This window comes from Mirounga angustirostris, unplaced genomic scaffold (genome assembly GCF_029215605.1).
Source record: "Mirounga angustirostris isolate CCGP_5_RB_7025 unplaced genomic scaffold, mMirAng1.0.hap1 SCAF_3, whole genome shotgun sequence".
Lineage (NCBI taxonomy): Eukaryota > Metazoa > Chordata > Mammalia > Carnivora > Phocidae > Mirounga > Mirounga angustirostris.
This window is the reverse complement of record NW_026991711.1, coordinates 15,265,571-15,290,178: the sequence shown is the minus strand read 5'-3', so window position 1 is coordinate 15,290,178 and position 24,608 is coordinate 15,265,571. Positions and strand designations below refer to the sequence as shown.

At 46.5% G+C, this 24,608-nt stretch overlaps 1 protein-coding gene across 4 annotated transcripts in view; it reads right to left on the bottom strand.

Annotated features, from left to right (window-relative positions):
* ABCC4 (ATP binding cassette subfamily C member 4 (PEL blood group)) overlaps positions 1-24,608 on the bottom strand; it is a 249,739-nt gene that overhangs the window by 152,487 nt on the left and 72,644 nt on the right. For 3 of the 4 annotated variants that reach the window (XM_064585949.1, XM_064585948.1, XM_064585950.1), the window contains exons 6-11: positions 23,790-23,953; positions 22,170-22,295; positions 20,798-21,047; positions 11,924-12,025; positions 6,462-6,551; positions 4,907-5,098 (exon numbers count right to left, since the gene is read on the bottom strand). In XM_064585949.1, coding sequence (XP_064442019.1) covers positions 4,907-5,098; positions 6,462-6,551; positions 11,924-12,025; positions 20,798-21,047; positions 22,170-22,295; positions 23,790-23,953 — 924 coding nt within the window. The remainder of the gene's footprint in view (positions 1-4,906; positions 5,099-6,461; positions 6,552-11,923; positions 12,026-20,797; positions 21,048-22,169; positions 22,296-23,789; positions 23,954-24,608) is intronic. The other variant, XM_064585951.1, reaches the window with a different exon arrangement.

Below are 24,608 nucleotides of genomic sequence, written 5' to 3'. Positions count from 1 at the left end.
GTCTCATTTTATGGATGTGATTCTACCCAAAATTGGCTGCTCTTAAAATTAAGAGCTAATATCTCTTCCATATGATTCTAACATTTGTAGAATGCTTGTGATGTCTCTAGCAATAAGGTGCTGTAAAATCATTATTGCCTTTCATCCTAAGAAACACCTTATGAGGATGATCATCTCCATTTTAAAGATGAAGAAACTGAAGCTTTGTAAGGTTCAATGAACCAAAACCGCACAGCTGGTAAATAGAGAGACTGAGGTTCAATCCACAGCTGTCTGCCTCCAGGGCCCTGGAATTCAACCAGGTGGTCCCTAAATTATGTTCTATAACTCAACTACAACTTCACTTTGAGTAGATCATCAGCCCAAAACGATGTTAACTAAATGTGATTACTTCCTGTCTTCCCATTTTATTTCAGAAATGTTTTCTGCTCAACGACTTGTTAACTTCAATTAGATCTAGTTTAATACACCTACTTGTTAGTAATGTATGTAACATGAGAAATGTTGCCCTTTTTTGTTTTTTTTTCCTTCCAGGATTTGGGGGTGGCTATAAGAAGAAATTCTTATATTATATATGAATTTAAAGAAAGGGGCTAGAATAATAATAATAGCCACCATTTATCAAAACCCTGGCATGTCTGTATTCTACAGGTACTGCCCACAGTCTTGACGATAGTCCCATACCTCCCCCATTTAATAAGAGAGGAAACAGACACCCCGAGTTACTACCCAAGATATCCAAAGGCCAGAGCTTTTCTACTATGTATGCAGCCCATGCACTGACACATGAATTCCAAGAGGAGATAAGCGAAGACTCTCCTAACTCATCAGGCAGTCCTCTGGGGTCTTTAAGACTTTACCAACCCTAAACACAGTCATAGATGGCATTTCAGAACTGCCGCAAAACCTCTTTGAAATCTTCTGACCCAACGTCTGCATTTGCAGTAGACAGCAGACCCAGGCAGGTAACAGGACGTGTCCACAGTGACAACGCTGGGGACAGGACTCCACTCTTGACTACGTCCTTTTCTGTCAAGGAGGGAAGGAGCACCAGAGGCCCTGACTCCATGTCCCCATGCCATGCACCAGCTGAACACTAATAGTCATGTTTATAAACATCAAGCCCGCCCTGCAGGTCCCCCTTCCCAACCAGAGTGTGTGCACCCAGCAGTGTGCCCTGGAACACGGCCCACACACAGGTCTAGTGTCGAATGTGGTTTTGGCAAAAGCATCAGTCCCTGGAGAAAACACTGAATGGCAGCCACCAGCCCAATACCTGCTTCTCTGCAGAGATGTTCGAACGTGGGGGAATAGAAAGGGCTGAGCTATCACCAGAAATGCAAGGTCATGCAAAGAAGCAGCCCAGCACTGGCCTGGGTCTGTTTTGGACATCAAGAGTTGATGTCCAGGGGCGCCTGGGTGGCTCAGTCGTTAAGCGGCTGCCTTCGGCTCAGGTCATGGTCCCAGGGTCCTGGGATCGAGCCCCCGCATCGGGCTCCCTGCTCAGCGGGAAGCCTGCTTCTCCCTCTCCCACTCCCCCCTGCTTGTGTTCCCTCTCTCACTGTGTCTCTCTCTGTCAAATAAATAAAATCTTTAAAAAAAAAAAAAAAAAAGAGTTGATGTCCAAATGGCACCTGGGTGGCTCAGTTACACGTCTGCCTTTGGCTCGGGTCATGATCTCCAAGTCCTGGGATTGAGCCCCCTGTCAGGCTTCCTGCTCAGCAGGGAGTCTGCTTCTCCCTCTGCCTTACCCCCTGCTCGTCCTGTCTCTCTCTCCTTCTCTCTCTCAAATAAATATTTTTTAAAAATCACAAAATTTATTCATTATTTAAAAAGTGACATCTATTCAGGCTACAAATAAATTTAATTCCCTTCTTTTCAGGAATGCTCCCTTAGCCTCTTAGGCAATTGAATATAATTTATCTTGTCATGTTAGGGGTCAATGTGAAACATATCATTTGCAACTGGCTTGGTGGTAGGAGGCAAATTAAGGCAAGTTTACTTTTCTATTGTATGTGAAAATGCTGTTCATGATTTGGGCGCATGTGTATCTGTCTTTTTTTTTTTTTTTTTAATATTTTATTTATTTGACAGAGACACAGCCAGAGAGGGAACACAAGCAGGGGGAGTGGGAGAGGGAGAAGCAGGCTTCCCGCAGAGCAGGGAGCCCAATGTGGGGCTCGATCCCAGGACCCTGGGATCAGGACCTGAGCCGAAGGCAGACGCTTGACTGAGCCACCCAGGCGCCCCTGTGTATCTGTCTTGAATGTTATCGGCCGTATAGATTGTCAGTACTTATCTATTACTCTTAGAAATTCTTCTAAGAAGAATTTGGGGCACCTGGGTGGCTCAGTTGGTTAAACGACTGCCTTCGGCTTAGGTCATGATCCTGGAGTCCCAGGATGGAGCCCCGAATCGGGCTCCCTACTCAGCAGGGAGTCTGCTTCTCCCTCTGGCCCTCCCCCCTCTAGTGCTCTCTCTCATATAAATAAAATCTTTAAAAAAAAAAAAAATCCTTCCTCCTAGACATGCACAGCCACCCATATTTAAAGGGCCATTACGCTGACCAGGGTTACCTGGTGGCTTATGAACAGAAAAGGCAGAGGTGTAAGTATGAGAAGGAAAACCTCAGCTACTGGTACCCAGTTAGGGTTGAAATCTTCAGAAGTGGACACCACGAAGGTACGGGGACCACACGCTGGCCTCTTTGGCCACTCACTCCCGGCAGCCACTGCGGTGACGAGACTCTTCCTTGTGGTGCAACATGCAAACGCAACAATTAGTTGATAATGCTGTCTGCCTCAGGACTTCTCCCCCTTTTTGGAATAATTGTTGCAACTCTGTGTAAATGCCTGTTAGATGCTCGAACTGGACATCCTCAAAACCAGCTCTGGATTTTTTTTTTTAAGATTTTATTTATTTATTTGAGAGAGAGAGACAGAGATAGTAACAGAGAGAGAGAGAGAGAGAGAGCACGAGTGGGGAGAAGAGGGAGAAGCAGGCTCCCCAGGCCACGGTCTCTCGGCATCTAGCTCCCCATCAGTGCCACATTGGTCTCCACCTCCATTACCCAATGGTAAAAGGAGCTCTCTTCCTTACAAACTTCCTTGTTTGGGAGGCCCCGTGGAAAAGCATGGAATCCAGAGGCATGCCAAATGCAAACCTGAGCTGCAAAGGTTTAGGTGAATCGTTTCATCTCAATAAGCCTCAGTTTTAGCAACTATAAAATGAAGACGGTACCATTAAAGGCCCTGGTAAAAGATTAAAAACTCCTATACCTTTGTGTGCATGCGTGTGTGCGTGCAGAGGGGACAGGCAGAGAAATGATCAGCACATGGACTCTGAATAAATGGGAGTTATTACTACTGTTTTACATTTGCTTTCTCCCTCTTCCTATACAGTACATGCCTTGACAGAAATCCAGCCCATCACGGCTAACTTGATGTCATTTCTGAAAACACACCATCTCTCATTAACAATGACCCAGGGGAGAGAAATAGAAGCCCATTAAACAAGCAATTATGTTTTGTCCACATCATAAAATGCTACTCATCTGATAAAATCTATGATGTTCAAGCCACTGTTCAAGCAAAATTACTATTGCTTCACAAAGCTGGCGTGGAGCCTTCAATACCCTCCCTTTAAAAGTCTGTCCCAGCCTTTTCCACACAGCATAAAGGAACAGTCGGATGTCCAGACCGCATTGAACAGACCCCGGGGTGAGCCCTTTAACGCTCTTATCCACTGATTTTTATAACCTAAGGGGAGTCACACAGTATTTCTCAGTATGTGCCTTTTTTTCCCCTTTTTTTGCTAATTATATTCTCCTATCAGGTAAGTTCCATTTTGCTCCTTCATTCATCCATTTTACTTAAATCCCAAGCACAATTCAACAATTCATCTTGCCATTTTCTGCAAAACAATGTCATTTCTGAAAATAATCTCTCCCCTTGTGAAATGATGTAGTATTCAAAAGAAATTTTAAAGCATTTCCTTTTCTTTAAATAATAAATCACACATGAAAAATCAAGTGGAGAGGAGACCTGTGGACTGAAAAAGATGAATCAACCAAGTGCAAACCGCACACCTTACGTGGAGTCCAATTCAAACCAACAGCTGACAAGATCCCCTCATGAGATAATTAACGAAATGTAAACTTGGACTAGAATGCTGAGGATATTAAGGAACTGTGGTCATTTTTCAAGGATGATAACATGGTTTCTTTTCAAAGAAATTCCTACCTTTTAGAGAGAACCAAGGAACTATTTGCAGATGAACTATATGAGGTCTGCGTTCTGCATCAGAATTCGGGGTGTAGGTGGAAAGGCAGAGAACAGGGGCGCCAGGGCAGACAGACTCACCCCCAGCAGAGCGTGGTTGAAGCTGGGGGATGAGTACATGAGGGGTCATTACACGACTCTCTCTGCTTTTGTAAATTTTTATAATTGTCCCTTTAAAAAGTTAAAAGTGAATAAAACTTGGGGCACCTGGGTGGCTCAGTCGGTTAAGTGACTGGCTCTTGATTTTGGCTCAGGTCACAATCTCAGGGTCATGGGATCAAGCCCCATGCTCCGTGCTCAGTGTGGAGTCTGCTTAAGATTCTCTCTCTCCTTCTGCCCCTCCTCTCACTCACGCTCCCTAAATAAATAAATAAAATCTTTTTTTTTTTAAGTGAATAAAACTTCACACAACAAAAAGGCATCCTGTGAATGTCATCATCACATCAGGATTAAAACAGCAGTGTATATGAGCAGGTTCATACAGTGCCATTTGCCCACAAGACCACCGTGAAGTGTTAAATAATGTCCAAAGATCTTCCAAACATAAAAAAGGAAGTAAACCTTGTAGTTTAAACAACATTATTATTATTTGACCTTCAAGTTACATGTAAGTCCAAAGTCCTTACCTTTTTCAAAGCACAAGCCTTTATTACTTTCTCATATCGTTCCTTTTCGTATTTCTTCCCAAATAAAATGTTACTCCTCACAGTTCCCGAAAATACCCAGGGCTGCTGAGAAACGTAGGCGATCCTTCCATGCACGCTGACCAGCCCCTGGCTCCGGGGCAGCTCCCCAAGAACAGCACTTAACAGTGACGACTGAAACAGATGGTAAACAAGTACATGTGTGCAGAAGCACCCAGCACAGAACCGGCCACTGCCATTTGCAGCCTTCCCCGGCCCCGGGGCTTTGATACACCTCAGAGCTCCTTCCCTTTCAGTACAATAAGTACAGCCCTGGAAGGTGCAATCAAAAATTTCAACACTCATAAAATAGAGGATCACAGCCTGCTCTGCCCAATGGCGTTTCCCCCAAATGAAAGGTGGTACTCAAAAGACTAAGAATGTTGACCATTCTCAACAGAGGAGGATGGTGTGATGTGCACTTTGTAAGTCTGAGGTTTGACGCAGGTGGCCCTGCCCCCAGGCATCCTTTACTTGACAAGGTACTTGTTCCTGGAAGGCTATGTGGAAATCATCTATCCAATGCATAAGGCTCACTCTGAATTGAGTCAGGTTTGCAAAGAGAAAAAAACCCATCATAAGAATCGCCCCAGGGGCGCCGGGGTGGCTCAGTCCTTAAGCGTCTGCCTTCGGCTCAGATCATGGTCCCAGGGTCCTGGGATCGAGGCCCACCTTGGGCTCCTGCTCAGAGGGGAGTCTGCTTCTCCCTCTCCCATTCCCCCGCTGTGTTCCCTCTCTAGCTGTGTCTCTCTCAAATAAATAAATGAAATATTTAATAAATAAATAAATAAATAATCACCCCATCATTTAATAATCGCCCCATCATTTATACGTTCTACACTTAGCTTTCCCTATTTTTGTTTCCGATGCAGCAGGCTAACGCGGCATGCACACTTCCTTCAAGTCTTTCACAACATAATGGACGTGGTGCGTCTGTGCCTACTGCTATCAGAATGCTCCTAACGCTGAGCTGAAATAATCCTTTGGTGTATCTGTCTTGCCCCAGGTCCTGGTTGCTTCTAGAGGGCAAAGGAGTCCGAGCCTTCTTACATGTGTATCTTTTGCTCCCAGCATAGCGCCACATAATTACTACCTGTGCAGTGATGTGACGTGGTGAAGTCATCTAATGAAATGTTTAAAGTTTTCCAGAAGAGCCGTTACAACCTCCAGACTTCCTATAGATCCTGCTCTGACAAAAAGAAGGCCCATTTTCTTGGTCATTCTATCCCAAATAGCAGTCACGTAAAGAATTACCTTCAATGAGATATCCAACTTCCAGACAAGCATTTCCAAACTGTGCAACTTGACACACCAAGAAAAACACAACACACACTAAGCAAATTGATTTGGCCATGCAACCTTCTTGCAAAACTAATGCTCCATAGAACCCCTTTTGAGAAATGCATTCTAGATATACCCAATTCAAAACTGTGTGACACATAGCCCAACCTCAAGAATTTAATATGGGATGTGGCGTGGCAGTCAGCTGATGACTTACCTTTCCTGCTCCCACAGGTCCGATCACAGCTAACAATTCCCCGGGTCTCACAGTAAAGGAAAGGCCTTGTAGGGTTGGCGTTTCTGATGCCTACAAAGTGAAGTTTCAATAAAGTAACACAAATCACCTCCAGAAGAAAATAAAATCATAGTCACTGATATGTGAACAGAAACCACATCTGTCTCCTTCCTATTTGAAGATACTGTGTCCTGAAGTCCTTTTCACTCAACTCTATTTCTCTGGGGTTTAGCTGCCTTTCGGAAGATCTGTTCTCCTTCTGGATTTGCGTATGAGCCCAGTTCTAGACACTCACAGAATTTAAGTGGTAGAAATAACAAGGCACCCTACTGAAATGAAAATTTCTTAGCACACAGTAACATTAAAGAATATAGTTAACAGAATATTCAGTATGGGAGGGGATTTTTGTCACAATTTAAAAAATAATTTTATTTAAATTCAATTTAGTTAACATATACTGTATTATTAGTTTCAGGGGTAGAATTCAGTGATTCCTCAGTGGCATGTAATACCCAGTGCTCATTACATCATGTGCCCGACTCAATGCCCACCACCCAATTACCCCATTCCCCCATCCACCTCCCCTCCAGCAACCCTCAGTTTGTTTCCCAGAGTTAAGAGTCTTTCATGGTTTGCCTCCCTCTCTGTTTTTTATCGTTTCTCTTCCCTTCTCCTATGTTCATCTGTTTTGTTTCTTAAATTCCACATATGAGTGAAATCATATGGTATTTATCTTTCTCTGACTTATTTCGCTTAGCATGATACACTCTAGCTCCAGCCATGTCATTGCAAATGGCAAGATTTCATTCTTTTTGACAGTTGAGGAGTATTCCATTGTATATATACACCACATCTTCTTTATCCATTCATCAGTCAATGGACATCTGGGCTCTTTCCATAGTTAGGCTATCGTGGACGTTGCTGCTATAAACATCGGGGTGCATGTGCCCCTTCGAATCACTATGTTTTTGTATCCTTTGGATAAATACCTAGTAGTCCAATTGCTGGGTCATAGGGTAGCTCTGTTTTTAACTTCTTGAGGAACCCCCACTGTTTTCCAGAGTGGCTGCACCAGCTTGCCTTCCCGCCAGCAGTAAGAGGGTTTCCCTTTCTCTGCATTCTCACCAACATCTGTTGCTTCTCCTGACTTGTTAATTTTAGCCATTCTGACTGGCGTGAGGTGGTATCTCATGGTGGGTTTGATTTGTATTTAGTATGGGAGGTTTTTAAAAGTTTACATTATGACCCTTGGTTTTAATCTTCTATTTCATTAACTCCCACAAGGTGGCAGCATAAGTACATGGCATGCCGGGGACCCTTTGCTAAAAAGTAATTTGAAATCTCCAATAACCTCTCCAATTCTCATTTGGTAAGGAAGGAATCTCAGTAATGCTCACGAAGCAAGAAGGCACTTTACATTATAAGGTCACTCTGGGCAAAAAGACTCCTGTCAGTGGTGGTCAAGGCTGTAATCAGAGATCAAACTTAACACCAACAAAAACACTGAGTAAATGAGAATGGGATTGTGGGCCACAGTGATAAATTCTGAGTTTTCTATCTGTAGCATGCTTACCTGCCCTAAACAGGGATAGCAAAGCACTTCTACTGCTAAAGACACATGGAGGTGTGCACGACAGCACAGAATCCAACACAAGGAAAAAGGATAAAGCAAAAATCATGCTAATCAGAAGTTGTACTCCTGAACATTCTATAAATTCTAAGACTTATAGTGTTAAGAAAATTTTAAGTGCTCACGTTAAAAAAAAAGTTCAGTTTTACAGTTCCACAGTTCAATCTACTCCTTAAGAGATCAAATTAGATTCACTTCCATATAGAACTTCCAAATATTAGAAAATCAATTGCTAAGAATGAGGGGTGTATTGGAGGAAGAAGGGAGAGCTTAGCAGAGCATGGTAAAAACCAAAACAAGGTTTCCTTTTCTCATTCAACAACAATCAATACTTAGAATTATCTATCTTTTAAGCAAAAGGGAGAGGGTACAAATAAGTAGGATAGTTTAAATTGAGATTATAGAACCTCAGTAGTAGTTGCCAACTCTAAGAAGTTAGTCTAAACCCAGATATGAAAACTATCAGAAGACTGATACAGAACTGTTTAAGGTGAAATTTAAAAAAAGAGCCACTATATGGGGATAATCTTGACTGTGGGCTTTGTTACCCCTGTTATGATCTCCGCCTACTTTCCCCTGGGATGCTTCTCTGAGTCCTGACCATGCACAGCCCCATGGCTGAGGATCTAGTCAATTTATCTGAATCCCAAACCCTTTCTGAAGACTGCTTTTAAGTGGCTAGCGTTCTGCAAACACAGGTGGGGAAAGATCCTCCCATATCACAGGAAACTGACCAAGAGTTGATCCAAAGCAATGCCACCTCCTGCATTCTAGAAAAGGATTCTTCAAAAACAAAGGGCAGAAGCTGCTGTTCAGAACATCCCCTGCAAGTAAAATGACCTGGGATGGTGGCAGGAAGAATCCCGCCCACGGATAAGCAAAAGCAGCAGAGTTTGGGCAGCCAAGTTAACCTTCCCACAAACAGGTGCAGACCTGAACGTTCCGGTCATGAGCTTCAGGACCTCTCTCTACATCTTGAGCGGGTACATGCAATTAAGAAAATGCACAGCAGGAGAAGTAAAAGGTCTGGATAATTTTCAAAATGAAAAATTTCTCTGGAAAGAACTGAATTGATTATAAAATGGGTACGTGCTAAAACAACGATAATTGCATTTTATCACCAAAGAAAAACCAGCCTCAGATTTTATCAGAATTCTAAAACCTATTAAGAACCTGGATTTCAAGGGCGCCTTGGTGGCTCAGTTGTTAAGCATCTGCCTTCGGCTCAGGTCATGATCCCAGGGTCCTGGGATCGAGCCCCGCATCGGGCTCCCTGCTCGGAGGGAAGCCTGCTTCTCCCTCTCCCACTCCCCCTGCTTGTGTTCCCTCTCTCGCTGTGTCTCTCTGTCAAATAAATAAAATCTTAAAAAAAACAAAACCTGATTTCAAGAATAGAAATATATTTTTAAGCTTCTCCACTCCTTTCTTCATGTCTCATAACTAACTAGTTCCTATTTTACTACATTTGACTCAGTTACGGCTACAAACTAATAAGCCACATACCAACACTGGCTTCCTGCTCCCCGCACCCCAGAGTTTCTTGCTGGGGCCAGACAGGGAGTCGCTTCCCTATGCAGGCTTCAGGGTCGGGCGCTGCTCGAGCGTGACCAGCAGGGGGCAGCATCTGACAGTTCAGGGGCGCCCGGTCTCCACGAAGGCAAGGCACGCAGGCCGGGCCTGCACTCTGTGCCAGACACCTGCTGGGCCCCAGGGAGGCAGCCAGGAACCACACAGACGAATACTCCTGCCCTGTGGCGGCTTAGAGGTTCCCACCAGACCATGCACTTCAAAGCTGACAGACTGAAACTAAGTGCATTACACTTCGTGAATGAAACCAGGTTGGGGAGACCTTTGCCCAGCGACCCACCCGGCTGTCTAGTGCAGCTGGTTAGAACGTCCACGTCCTTCTGCCTCCCAACCCAGCAAGCGCTGCATTCGGCCTCAGCTTCTCTCCCAAAGCCCCAAGGTCTGTGCCCCTCCCCACACCCAAGGCTCCCTCATCTGTGACCTAACCTGACAGGCCCTCATGGCTCCCGGCAAGAGGCACAATCCTTCCACAGACGAGGCCGGGACACCAGAACGGGGTGTCCTGTCCGACAGTGCAAGCTGCAGAGAAGTCTGAGAACATGTTAGTGAGCATTAGGGAAAAGAACAGAACCGCTCGTTCTACGGTGCTGCAGGGTTTGGCACAAAAGCCACCTGGTGACGGACGGGTCATCATACAAAGTGTGTGTTAACTACGTCAGTGCTTTCGACTTCCACGGCATTCACAGAGGGGAATTTCAGCGGTGCTTTCTAGAAGTGCTTCCAGTGTAATCACGACGAGCACGATCAAGCAGGAGGGAATCCGCCGCACCAAGGCGGAAACGGTCAGGTGAGGTAAGGCACCTGGTGTGAGCGTCCACGTGCAATGGTGTGACGTGGCTCCCTGCGCTTAGGCACATGCTACTGTTTGGTCGGTACGGACGGGGGGCATCGCGTGAGAGGCAGGCCAACAAGGCATGGGTGGCAAGATACGGAGTCACAGGCACGAAAAGACAGGCAGGCTCCAGGGTTAGGACGCTCGCAGCCCTGAGAGCAGGGAGACCGGAGGGGAGGTGGGCAGAAGTGCCGGGGGGGCACCTGTGTGGCTCTTGGCCCCACTCCTCAGCCTCCCCTTCCTACGCTCGCAGCTGGCTCCTGCCGACCTCCAAGCCACCTGCAGCTCAGCCTTGGAGAGCACCGCTCTGAGGCCAGGAGCAGGACAGGGGGTAGGCTGGCACCCACAGCACCTCCACCTGCCGCCTCACCTCTGCGGTGCCCACAGAGCAGGCCCTCACACCGCAGTCCCCACTCCTGCTGGCAGCCAGGCTCCTGAGCTCGGCTCCAAGAGGGTGACCCTCTGGTAGGGGCCGCCTCCTCCCTGCATCCCTCCCGCCATTGCTCATCTCTCGGTTGCCTCACACAGCACCATTCGCCCCCTTTGCTCCTTGGTTCTTTCACTGCCTCGGTAACAAATTCCCTCTCTGGTGGTATGAGGTCCGTTTGCCTGACTAACCCAGACTCTGACGGGAGATGCGTATAGAAGACCAGGGAAGCAGGCAAGGAAAGCATTTCAGTTTTGGACAAGGGAGGCTGCACTGGGCCTGCAAAGCTGAGAACATGAGAGTGGTCTCTCCTGTATTTCCCATTTGCCTAAATGTCATAAAGAGGCCAAGTGTCAGAAAACCCTCATGACCTCACCTATTCTGTCAGCTTGCCACGGAGCGAAACCCTTAAGTGGGGAATCACTGGCACCTACTAAGCCCGCCTGCTGCCTCCTCCCTGCCCTTGGCGGCCACCAAAGAGCCAGAACCTTCCAGAAGCTTAGCACAGGGGGGGCCATCACCCTACCCCACAGCGAATATCCACATCATGGGCTTCATTCAATGTGTAATAAGATGGTCTGAGAGCATCAAAGTTAAAAACATACACAGATTCCCCAAAGTCTCTCATCTATAACAATGCATATTTGTTAGTTAACCCACTCTGTACTCTATCACTTGTCTGTTCAACCCTATAAATTCTAACATTGCAAGCTTATGTACTTATTCAAAAAAATGTGATAATACTTGGAAAGGTCTCTTAAAGATGAGATAACGAATAGCATGTCAAATGCCTTTGACCGATTTTATACTTAATCTCTATCTTTTGAGAATTTTTATAACACACTCTCAAGTAAATGAGGCTAGTCACATTTTATATGGTGTGAGAAAAATCTCAAAATTCACTATTACATCTACATGCCCAGTTGTCCTTTAGTAGTTGTGATCTCGTAAGGAAGAGGATTCGTTACCTTATCCCAAAAGGCAGTGAAGTCTTGCACGTGCACTATCATTTTACCATCTGATGGCAGCTGAGGGGTGCGCTGTGAGATCTCATCAAGTAACAGAAAGTTCTGCAGAAGAAAGAAAAAGGCAAGCTGAACTGCAGGAACAAAGCATACGCAAAAGTAATTGCTTTCGTGGGAATTTGCAATGTAGCATTTTACACAGTCCGCACATCACTTTGCCAACTGTATTTGAAGGCTTGACAAAAATCACAATGCAGTATGTATTATATAATTATATAATAGAGTGTATATACACAAAGAGTTCACAAAGCTATCTTTGTAACCTTCTCAACAAGTGTCCTGATTCTTCCCTAAAGAGAAAATACAGCTCCAAACAGCGAACACATTTAGAACCCGGACATTTTTATTGTGTTACTTCTGTGTTATGAACAATAAACGGGGGAGTTGGTAGGAAATGATTTCCATAAATATTTACCTAATCCCACCATGTGCCAAGCACCACGCCAGATGTTGGGAACACAATGATGAAGGCCACCCTCCGGCCTTCAGGAATCAAGTTGGCCCAAAAGGACAGGCTGGGGACACGAGACCAATGGCAGAGACTCCAAATGAAAAATATGGCTCTGCCCATTTATTTACTGTGACCTTGCCCTGGGCGCTTAGGTACACTTTCTCCCTGGACGTGTCAAATCAGCATATCATTCGTCATTAACTATCCCTTGTCATCATTCTTTTTTTTTTTTTAATTTGAGAGAGAGAGAGAGCGTGTGGGCAGGGGTGGAGGGAGGGCGGTGGGGGGGGTGTTGACGTTGAGAGACGCAGACTCCCCACTGAGCAGGGGAGCCCCATGTGGGGCTCGATCCCAGGACCCCGAGATCATTACCTGAGCCAAAGTCAGATGCTTAACCAACGGAGCCACCCAGGTGCCCCTCCCTTGTCATCATTCTTAAAAAAAAAAAAATGCTCCTAATAAGTTTCTAGCTCTTAAAAAATATTTTACAAGCGTTTTTCATTCTCCCTGTCTTTTCTCCTTAGTAAATACCCTCGGCAGCCAAAATGGCTACATCTTGCACTTCCTGCTCTTTTCCACAGAGTTAGCTGCTGCCCACTGCAATCTGACTGAATTAAATGAAGTCCTGCTAACCTTAACAAATGTAACATAATCACATATATAGGAAAACACCTTCTTGCTCTGCAAAGGCTAGACATAATTCCACGAGAAAAGCTGCATCGGTACAGAAATGAGATAAACAACCAATACCACTTCCCCCCCCCGCCCCCAAAACTTTGAACGTGTGGCAGAGACTGTTAACAGCCCTCAAAATCTGCTCTCATTCTCCTGGGGAAACAAGACCCTAATTCACAGCTGGTGCGTGGCAGCCTGGAAAAGGGACTCCTCTTCCCAGCCTCCCAAGGAGCTGTGTGTAGCCACATGATTAAGTTCAAGCCAGTGGAAGTGACAATGTCCAAGAACCCTTTTTCCACCCAGTGGCTTGGAAGCTGTCAGCTTAGCCAAGGCCCCACACAGCGAAATAATAAGAAAGAAAGCGTCTGGGTCTCTAACACCACAGAATGAATACTAGCCATGGAACTTCTTAGGGGGTGAACTCTGTCCTCCCAAAAGGATATGCTGAAGTCATAAACCCAATGACCTCAAAATTTGACTTTATTCAGAAATGGGATCGTTGCAGATGCAATTAAGGTGAGGTCATAATGGAGTAGGGTGAGCTCTAAATCCAATGAGACTGGTGCCCTTATAAGAAGATACAGAGGGGCGCCTGGTGGGCTCAATCTGTGGAGGATGTGACTCTTAATCTCTGGGATGTGAGTTCGAGGCCCACGTTGGGTATTGAGATTACTTAAAAATAAAATGTTAAAGATGCAGAGACACACAGGCAGAAACCAGCGAGGAGACCATGAAGACAGAGATCAGAGTGACGGCAACAGCAAGCTGAGAAACGTCATGGTCAGCCGGCAACCACGAAGCCAGAGAATGCATGGAAGGAGTCTCCCTTATGGCTTTCAGAGGGCTCGTGACCTTGAGGACACCTTGATTTCAGACTTCAGGCCTCCAGAACTGTGCAACCACAAATTTCTGTTGCTCTGATCCACCTAAGTTTGTAATACTTTGTTACAGCAGTCCTAGGAAACCAACACACAACCTTAGGAAGATTTGTGCAGGAGAAAGAAATCAACTACCCTGTGTACGCAACTTTCATGTGGGTATTCTGGGGCAAACCTAACCCTAACCAACGTAGGAAGCAACTGAAGTAAGTCTGTGGAAGCATTTTCGGGAAACAACATATAAGTCACCTGCTACTCCAAAAATCGTCAACACGCTTGAAGTCATTAAAATCCTTCTACCAGTCACAAAGCTACAAATCTGAGTTCCACGTTCGACTTCAAAAGAACCGGTAAAAGCCGGACGTGCAAAGTTTCCTCTGTGCAGGAAAACATACTCCTGTGCATTTCTCCCAAAGAGCCAGCTGGGGTGAGGCATGGACTGCTCGCTCATTCCCCACTCCTCCGGGCTCGCTGGGGACCCTCCTCCTGCCCCCCGCCGGTGTCGAGCAGGGCAGCAGAACGGACAGACAATGAGAGTTCCCTTGCAGGCTTTAAAGCCAGCCCAGCCCAAACTCTCTTTCCCCACCACCTCTCCCATCGTCAACCAGGTAGCAACTCTTGCCTCTTCTGCCACACAGTTCAGCTCCTTCCAATTCTTCATTCCTCTTGAAACAACGTAATTTTGGAATGCCACTAGCAATTATTTATGATACTGACACAATTTTTTGCTGTCTCCCCGTACCTCCTGGTTCCTTCCCCCAGCAGCCCCAACAGCACCAAACTTATCCCAAACACCACCCCCTACTGATCTCACTGAAACACCTCTGAGAATGTCCACCATGCATAAACCCTTCAGTGACCCATGAGCACCTCAGTCCGCACTCCCCGAGTGGCCTCTACCGTGATACCCTTGAGTACTAAACCCACCCATCCTTCCCAGCCTGCTTCAGATGCTAATCCTCCTGGGAACCAGCTCACAATGGCCCCAGCTGTCACCGCCCACCCTACTTCTGAGTCCCCAAAGAGGATGTCAAGTCACAGTGAGGGAGAAGACTATGCCATTCACACACTTACAAACAGCCTCAGCTCCCACGTAACACTGAGCTTCACAAAGGGTCAGCACATCACGGATATCCCCTAAAGGTACAAGCAGACCGTATGACTGGTTCAAGTGAGTCTAGCCACCGACTACGTCGTTACAGTCCGACACAGTATGCGTTAACACGGTATGAGTTAAGTATAAGGCAACAAGCAGGAGGTTATAAATGGTATAAATCTTGTCTAGACAGAATATAATTCCAATTTTATAGCATAAGCATATCACCAAGATATAAAATTCAATATTCAGTATGTGCATATTAGAATAGCAATTCCCCCCACCTTCAAGAAAAGAAAGAGGGACGCCTGGGTGGCTCAGTCGGTTAAGCGGCTGCCTTCAGCTCAGGTCATGATCCTGGGGTCCTGGGATCGAGTCCCGCATCGGGCTCCCCGCTCTGCGGGGAGCCTACTTCTCCCTCTGCCTCTGCCTCTCTATCTCTCATGAATAAATAAATAAAATCTTTAAACAAAAAAAAAAGGAAAGAAAGAAAAGAGAAACTATGCACAAAGTGAGAAAGTAAATCTATTGAGCATTTGTCCGGAAATAATAGGTCTGAGTGGAGAAAGAAGTCACAGTCTCCCGGGGGTTAAATGAGACTCCACTCAACACATGAACGGCTTGGAAAGGTGCCAAAAGCGCTGACTGGATTTTTCTCTAGTACTCAGGCTGATGAGAAGGCTGACATTAAATCGCCATTACAGCCATGAAGTGCATATCCAGAGCAGGTCATGCGGGAAAGTATCAGACATCAGGACTCAAGCCAGAAAAAATTGACTTCCGAGTGGCTCGTAGGCAAAAAGCCTAAGCAGCTTTATGAACAATATAACCTCAAAGACACACATTACTGGGTGTAGACGTTGTTAAGACTCCCAGTGCTTTGAAGTTAAGACAAGATCTTTTATAATCCTATTGGACTCGTTCAATGTCACTAAGAGAAAAATAGAAGGAACTTCCTGGGCCTCTAACCTCATAATAAATCTTTCATTTTCAGTACATGGGAAAAAAGGAAATTGAAAAGTATGTGTAAAAAAGAAGAGAGTACACTACACAGCCCACCTGAGGCTTTCCCCCAGGGTTGTAGACCATAGCGCCATCTTGAAAGGGGAAAGGTCTGCTGGATTTACCTCCTCCAACTCCCAAATGCAGTCTTCCTGGAAATCATGCTGGATGGCCTGCCCAACCTACCGCGTCCAGGCTGCAAGAGACATTGTCACAGCTCCTGTGTGCCCACCAAGCTTCTGACCCTACAGTCAGACCTCGCCTAGTCCTGACCTGCGCATCTTTTCTTCCTCTCCTGCTGCCATTTCTACCTCTAACTGCACGTTAACACATCTAAGTGAGAGGCACGGATAGGAAGAAGAGTGAACACTGGATCAGGGCACCTGGGTGGCTCAGTCGTTAAGCATTTGCCTTCGGCTCAGGTCAGGATCCCCGGGTCCTGGGATCGAGCCCCACATCGGGCTCTCTGCTCAGCAGGAAGACTGCTTCTCCCTCTCCCACTCCCCCTGCTTGTGTTCCCTCTCTCTCTCTCTCTGTGTGTCAAGTAAATAAAATCTTAAAAAAAAAAAAAAAAGAAGAGTGAACACTGGATCAGTTCATTCTATTCAGTGCCTATCACCTCTGCCAGGAACCCAAAGTCAAGACGTGCTCCTGAGCGGCTCTCCAATCTGGCCCCGGTCTATTCCAGCCTAATCCAAACCACGTCATTCCGTTCCTGGACTGCATCTTCCAGCTCTGCCCTGGGCAACCACCCCCACCTCCTCTGATCCAGTCCCCAGGCTGCAGCCAGAGTGAGCTCTGAGAAGGCAAAACACCTTCAAGTTGTCTGTAGGGGGCTGCATCCCCTGCTCAGGCCTCCAGCACTCTCAATTCTGCAGCCTCAGACATTCCTGGTCCCTCAAATTCATGGATCTCCTTTTAGTGTACCAAGCGCTCTTTGCTTTTGCCACATAACTATCCCCACAAAAATGCAAAATATCAGCCTCCTACCTCTCACAAACCCCTCTTCTTCCCCACCCCCTCCGAACGCCCCCAACATGTAACTCTCCGGGTCACTCCTTCAGCCTTGCCAGGAAGCTTACCTCCAAAATTACACGAGTGTGTCTACAAAGCACCTCAGAGCACCTCAGACTCCCTTTCAAGGACTAATGACACAAAACGCACATTAACGAGTGTCATTGTTTCAGTATTTACCAACCCTCACTTGATGACACATAAATTCCAAGCAGGAAGGACTTCTGTGCATTATCATTGTATATATACATCTAGCACAACCCCAGGCTTAAGGTAGGTGCTCAGTTACTTTGTGGAGTGACTGAATGAATTCCAAATGGGCTCTCCAAAAGTCCAGCATAAACCAAGACAGCTGTTAGTTTCTCCTCAACTGATTTGTCTTTTTTCTTTTTTTTAAGATTCTATTTATTTATTTGACAGAGAGAGAGAGGGAGAGAGCACAAGCAGGGGGAGGGAAAGCAAGAAGCAGGTTCCCAGCTGAGCAGGGACCCCGACGCAGGGCTATATCCCAGGACCCTGGGATCATGACCCGAGCCGAAGGCAGACGCTTAACCAAATGAACCAACGAGGCACCCCTCAACTGATTTTAGTCTTAACATGATCCTGACATCTTTTATATTGGCTAAGCACATCCTTGCTTTGTGTGCTTTTTTCCGTGGGTGGGGCAATGGTCTCCACACGAGGCATATTTTCAGATACACAAGCACACTTGCCTAAGACATAGATACCTTGGGCTCTGCATGACCCGGGGAATCAGAATCTCCAACGTGTGATAATTTAGTTCTAATAAACACTCCAGGTGATTCTGATGCACTCAAGATTGAAATTTCTTAAAGGGTTATAGAAACCATACGGGCTGAAAAAGAGTCTAAGATCTAAAAGAAAACAAGAGGGGTGCCTGGGTGGCTCAGTCGTTAAGCGTCTGCCTTCAGCTCAGGTCATGATCCTGGAGTCACGGGATCGAGCCCCGCATTGGGCTCCCTGCTCGGTGGGAGGCCCTCTTCTCCCTCTCCCACTCCCCCTGCTTGTGTTCCCTCTCTCACTGTGTCTCTCTCTGTCAAATAAATAAATAAAATCTTAAAAAAAAAAAAGAAAGAAAGAAAAGAAAAGAAGATACTTCGATAATTACATCGACACCACCCTGAAGCAGTTTCCCACACTAACCACCCCCTTCGCACCACTCCTCTGCACAAACACATCTAGATGTTATAGTGAGAGTAGTTTTTAGATGAGATTACCATTTAAATCAGTGCACTTTAAGTAAAGCGAATTATCCTCCATATTGGTGGGTGGGCCTCACCCAATCAGTTGAAGCCCTTAAGAGGAAAGAAAAGACTGACCTCAAAAGACGAGAGAATTCTATCTCCAGACTGCCCTCTGACTCGAGATACACTTTAAAGCTGCGTGGTCTTAATCTTCCTTTATTTCATGATGGCCAAACTAATGTTGCTGACCAAGTAAGACTGGCGTTTCTAACTATCTACAAGGCCCAAGAGCCGAGCCCAGAAGCCAGGCCAGCAGAGTCTACATTGACTATGCCTCACTAAGATCCACCAAGTCCAGCTGGGCTGGTCTGAGATACACAGATGCACACAGAATGGGGGAGATGCAGATAAAGACCCAGCTCCCCTGGGCCAGGACCCCCTCAAGGCCTGCTGTCCCAGGAATGCCCATCCAGTCTGCTTCCTCACTGCGTTTCTCTAGCTTCTAGTATAAGCTGGGCCACCCTGCACCTCTGCTGGTCCCAGCCCTTTCCTGTAACTTTTGCTTCAGTCAATCTAGTATTTATCTGCTGCCCATGACGTGCCCAACATGGTACTAGGAGAGCAATGTAAGCAACATAACGGCAGGTAAGAAAGCAGGGTCTGGGAAAAAGCCCTGTGCATCACTGACGGGCCGTGTGCAGATGGGCACGCTGGCCCACCTCCTGCAGGAATGCTTTCCCTACCTGTCACGTGGGGACACTCATGCTTCCGTGTTGCGGTCAGGATGAAAGGACATCATGTGCCCGGACACAGTAAGCACGAGCTGCAGTGGTGACAATTACAGAATTCCAGGAAAACTTACATGGGAAGCTGGAATCCAGAAAAGTTCTCTGTACACTTAGAACATCGCTACGGCCAAAGTATGCCCCCAGATATGCTCTTTCAAGATGCAAAAGCTACATAAGAGAAATGTTACTGAGGGGCGCCTGGGTGGCTCAGTTAGTTAAGCATCTGTCTTCGGCTCAGGTCATGATCCCAGGGTCCTGGGATTGAGTCCTGCATCAGGCTCCCTGCTCAGAGGGGTGTCTACTTCTCCCTCTCCTAAATAAATAAATTTTTTTAAAAATCTTTAATAAGATAAAGACATTTTATTGAAATGCATGGGTCACCACTTAAAAGTTGCTGGAAGCCACTGTCGGAAAGAATGATAAACTTGGGGACCAGAACTGACCCCATAAGACCGAGCTCTCTCCTGGGTAATAATTTTTAATAGGATAGAAACTTTGTCATAAGAAAAATCTCAGCTTTTATGAAAAAACTATTAAAAAAAAAAAAAGGAAAGGAAAGAGAAAAAAAGGAGAAGAAAAAGAGAAAGAGAAAAAATTCAAGCCCAGAGCCATCAAGCTCACTAGACCTACATATTACTACATATCTAGCACTGTGGAGGAATAGGAAAACCAGGTTTATTTGTAAAGCCCAGGCACTCAAGTTCACACCCTGGCCCCCTCACAGGGCCAATTTATCTTCATTTTGGACCTCTTTATAAACACACAAATACTTGAGCACCTACCATGTGTGGGGCCGCATCTTGGTGATGTAAGTTATTTGCCCTGAGCAATGTAGGGACAGCTAATTTGGAAAAGGAGGTAGTGGGTATGGTGGGCGGGGGGGGGGGGGGGGGGGGGGGAACAAATCTGAAGGACCTTCCCAGAAATGGGCTGAGACAGGCAGAACGTGAAAGGAGACCCACAGGCATACTCAGAAACCACAAGCCAGGCATCTATGGAGGAAGGAACCCACCTTTCATCAGGGAGAAGCACTCGAGGCTGAGGCCATTCTCACTGCCTATGGAGCAGGGCCCTTCTGCAAGCTCTTTCCTTCTCAGCCCAGAGAGGAATCTTCCTCCCCGCCACCCCGCCACCCCCCCACCCGCCTGCCCACACTGCTACCAGTCGCTACCTAGTCATTCGAGATGGCCCAAGGGATGAAAACTGCTTGTGAATTTTCTGCTGCTGTAGACGTAATCACCCTGCAGCTACCACGATACCCCACAGCCCTGGGCCACTGCTGAGCAGCAACTTAGTTATCTGTAGTGCACTCTACCTAAGACGACAGGGAGGGGAATACGGACATCATTCTGGAATGACTGCTGGCTTTGATGCTGAGAAAGTTAAACCTCACCTAACCACAACATGGTGACACCAAAATCAAAACAGGCCTTTTGCTTACAATCCACCTACAACTTAAAAAGGTTGTTTGTTGGGGCGCCTGGGTGGCTCAGTTGGTTAAGCGTCTGCCTTCAGCTCAGGTCGTGATCCCGGGGTCCCGGGATCGAGCCCCGAGTCAGGCTCCCTGCTCAACGGGGAGTCTGCTTTTCCCTCTACCCCTCACCCCGTTCACGCTCTCTCTCTCTCGCTCTCTCTCTCAAATAAGTAAATAAAAATCTTTAAACCAATAAAAAAAAAAGATAGATAAAAAGGTTGTGTGTCACCAGACCTTGATTCTTTGGATGCTGATGACCGCCTCGGACACCTTCTCAATGGCCGCGGGGAAGAAGAGGGTGACGGTCAACCGCACAGCCCCATACAGAGACACCGCCACAAACACATGGCTGGCTGTGATCACGTTGCCAAGAAGCACATAGGTGGTGAAAGTCACAAAAATGATGATTTTGCTTGCAACGAAAAACGATGCCAAATTCATTCCTCTGAGGTAGGAACTGCTCAGAATCTTGGAAATTTCCTTCCTGGAAAAGAGAGTAGGATACAGGTTTACAAGGAAGCATCTGACATCCAAGTCGTGAATTCCAGTGCCTTTTGCATATGGCCCCTTTCCAGGGAGGGACATGGATTAAGACAAATCTTCCCTCAGTTATGGAAATATCCTACAGCACACAGCCCGGGGCCAACCCCAACACAAGGACCACATACTCATAACCACTTCGCTCATCTGAACTAAATGGAGGCTTCATGTCGCACATTAACATCCTGGGTCAATCCAACCGCATATGAACATTCAGTCAACAAACGTGCGTCAATACAAGTCCTGTGCTGGGCTCCTTGCTGATGGCAGCCAGACACACAGCCTGTCTCCTCTAGGAGCTCATGAACTCATGGGAGAAGAGAAAAAGCAACCCAAAATATATGCACGAGACAGAAACAGTTAGTAAGAGGCCCCATGGGCCCCCAGAGAAGAGGAGTCTCACTCAGAGCAGTGGAACCTGGGTCGGGGTGGCGGGGAGGTGAGCTAGGTTAGTCGGGCTCCCTGGGGGCCTGAGAAGAAGGCAGCTGAGTGCATTCGAAGGAGAGGAAGATGCAGCTACAAAGCAGATGCAGCGGTGAGCAGGGGCACAATGCTGACGTGGTGCTGACGAAGAAATACCGTGCGCGCGAGGGCCAAACACACCAAATATTTAAATCAAAGACTGAAAACAATTCCACAAACATAAAGCAAAACAAAGAGGAACAGCATTTCCATGGCTCTGTTTCTCTGTTTGGCATGAATAATACTGATGTATACAGTTTGGCCCAATCTCTACAATCTTCCTATTTGTTCTGCGTTAACATAAATTATAGTTTCCGCATAAATGTCCTACTTGCAAATACTACCAGCATTGCTTGTTTGGGATTTAGGGTATTAAGAAACATCTGGAGTTTTATTTTGTAGTAGTAGAAGCACATACACTCTCTCTCCTTTAAGAAGACAGTAAATGGAAAAGCGGGTTAAGACGGTATACAGCGCGAGGCGGGGTGGACAGTGTTTTAGTTCACATTCTAAACTTTCAACGTCCAAAGACGCCTCAAATATTTCAGTAAAGGCAGGAGACAGAAAAGTACAAAAACAGGCTGTGAAATACACAGAATCTTACCTTCTCAAGTAGGTGATAAGGTCTGCAAATGACTTTTCCCAAGCATACATTTTTATTATTCTTATGCCAGTTATAACTTCATTCATGGTCCTGATCCTGACGTCTGTGAAGGTTGCGGTCTTACTCCTAAGGGGACAGACATGGGAGATGAGCCACAGCCCCACTTCCTTTATGACCACAGACATAGCCCAAGAGCCAGGGATCAAATGATTCCCTACGGCAGCACCTTTACTCGGACGACACAGGCGGCTCGTACTCAAAACACAAATGGAAAAAGACTTCAATTAGGAAGTCAACGATCCATCCCAATTCAAGAAGTAATTTGGAGAACTTGCAATAGGGGCTAAGGAAGGCACAAAAGAGAGGCAGATACAAACCGTCTGCTCCAGGAGGTCATGGTTGGGTAGGGAAGGCAGAAAGGCCCCAGAATTGAACCATAATATGGTTGGCTGCAGTATAATAAAGTGGGACAACGTGCTGGGGGGCAGAAAAGAAAGGGCTGTTAATTCTACTGGGCAGAGGAGAGAGCAAGAGAAGCTTCAGAGTTCCGGTAGCACTGGAACGGGACCCCAAAGACACAGAACATTTCTCCATGGCAAAGACAGCAAAGCCATTTCCAAAGTGAGAAACACCATGAGTAAAGATACATCAGAGAAAACTGGATGCGCTTCAAACAGCGTATCATCACGCACCTGACAACCTTCACAGTGACCCACTTCTAACCCTCTGAGACCATCAACTCCTCTACCACATACGCTGCTAGGACTGTGGGACATATAAAGACACAATCGAGGCTGACCTTGCCCTTGGGGAGCTTGTAATTTAATGGACACACTGAATTAAAAACAAGACACACACCTGCACACCTGAAAATGGTCCTAACACAAGCATCACAAAAATACACACAGCCAGGGGCGCCTGGGTGGCTCAGTCGTTGAGCGTCTGCCTTCGGCTCAGGTCATGATCCCAGGGTCCCGGGATCGAGTCCCACATCGGGCTCCCTGCTCAGCAGGAAGCCTGCTTCTCCCTCTCCCACTCCGCCTGCTTGTGTTCCCTGTCTCTGTCAAATAAATAAAATCTAAAAAAAAAAAAAAAAAAAAATACACACAGCCAGACCTGGGCCTCGAAATAATTTATTCATGACAGACAGAGAGAGAGAGAGAGAGAGAGAGGCAGAGGGAGAAGCAGGCTCCCCACAGAGCAGGGAGCCCGATGCAGGACTCGATCCCGGGACCCTGGGATCATGACCTGAGCCAAAGGCAGACGCTTAACCATCTGAGCCACCCAGGCGCCCTTCGAAATGGATATTTAAATTGTACTATTATTTAATACATGTTTAAATAACTTCATCATATGTAAAGTCTGCTTGAAGACACTACTTATGAGGTACAGTGCCTGAAAAGCCAGCCGGGAGGAGCCAGCGGATGCCTTCCCCTCTCCAGCTGCAAGACTGGCCCTCAGCTCAAGGCCGGAGCCTCCACTGGCTAAAGCCGGAGCAGCCGACAATCAGCAGAAAGAAGAGATCACAGAAGACGTTTCGTTTTTGAACAGAAGCATGGGGCAGACCATGGATATTAACAAATACATACCACCTATTTTTTAAACCAATGATTCTCTTACCGGAACGATGAAAACAGCTTCCCAAGGCAGCTTTGCAAGGGCAGAAGGATAATCAGAACTGCGATCCCAGCAAGACAGGATATTCCTATTTCCATCCAGAGCAAGGCAGTCACTGCGATCGCCTGCAGTGGTCCTGCCCACAGAAAGTGCAAGAATATAGTCACCTTAAAAGAAAAAAGGATGCTTTCTTAGGGCAACAGGAACACAAACCCAGTAAGGACCCAGTAGAGAAACAACCAGCTCTGAAAAAACAGATGGGAACCTACACAGAAATGGTCACAGTGGGTTTTAAACCTACTAAAGCAAAAATCCAAGGATCCACCCCAGACGAAGCTATTCCAGAACACCGCAGAGCAGGTTTCAGGGACATCCAGGGAACCTGACTAGACTACAGCATCCGAAGGAAGATCTCAATTCTGTCTGCCCCACGCACGGGCTCAGGGTTCCCCCAAACTTCCTCCCCTGGGCTCCCTGGTACCTCACAAAAGCCTGTATTATGGAACCTAGGAGGAAACTAAGTCTTATTCATCCCCGAAACTAAATAGGAACCCTAGTTCATGTTTGATGAATGAATAATTGGAAGAGAAGTAGTCTAGGGCAATACAGCTCAGACCAGCAGTTACAATGCCCTGGACAGGAAGGTATATTCACAAGGTAAGTGTAAATGGACTGTGGTAGGGTAGAAAATAGCTTGTTTCTGGCTGGGGATTACCCATTTGGCATGTTTTTATCAAAGGCTTCCTGGGGCACCTGGGTGCCTCAGTTGGTTGAGTGTCTGACTCTTTGTTTCAGCTCAGGTCATGATCTCAGGTTAAGGGA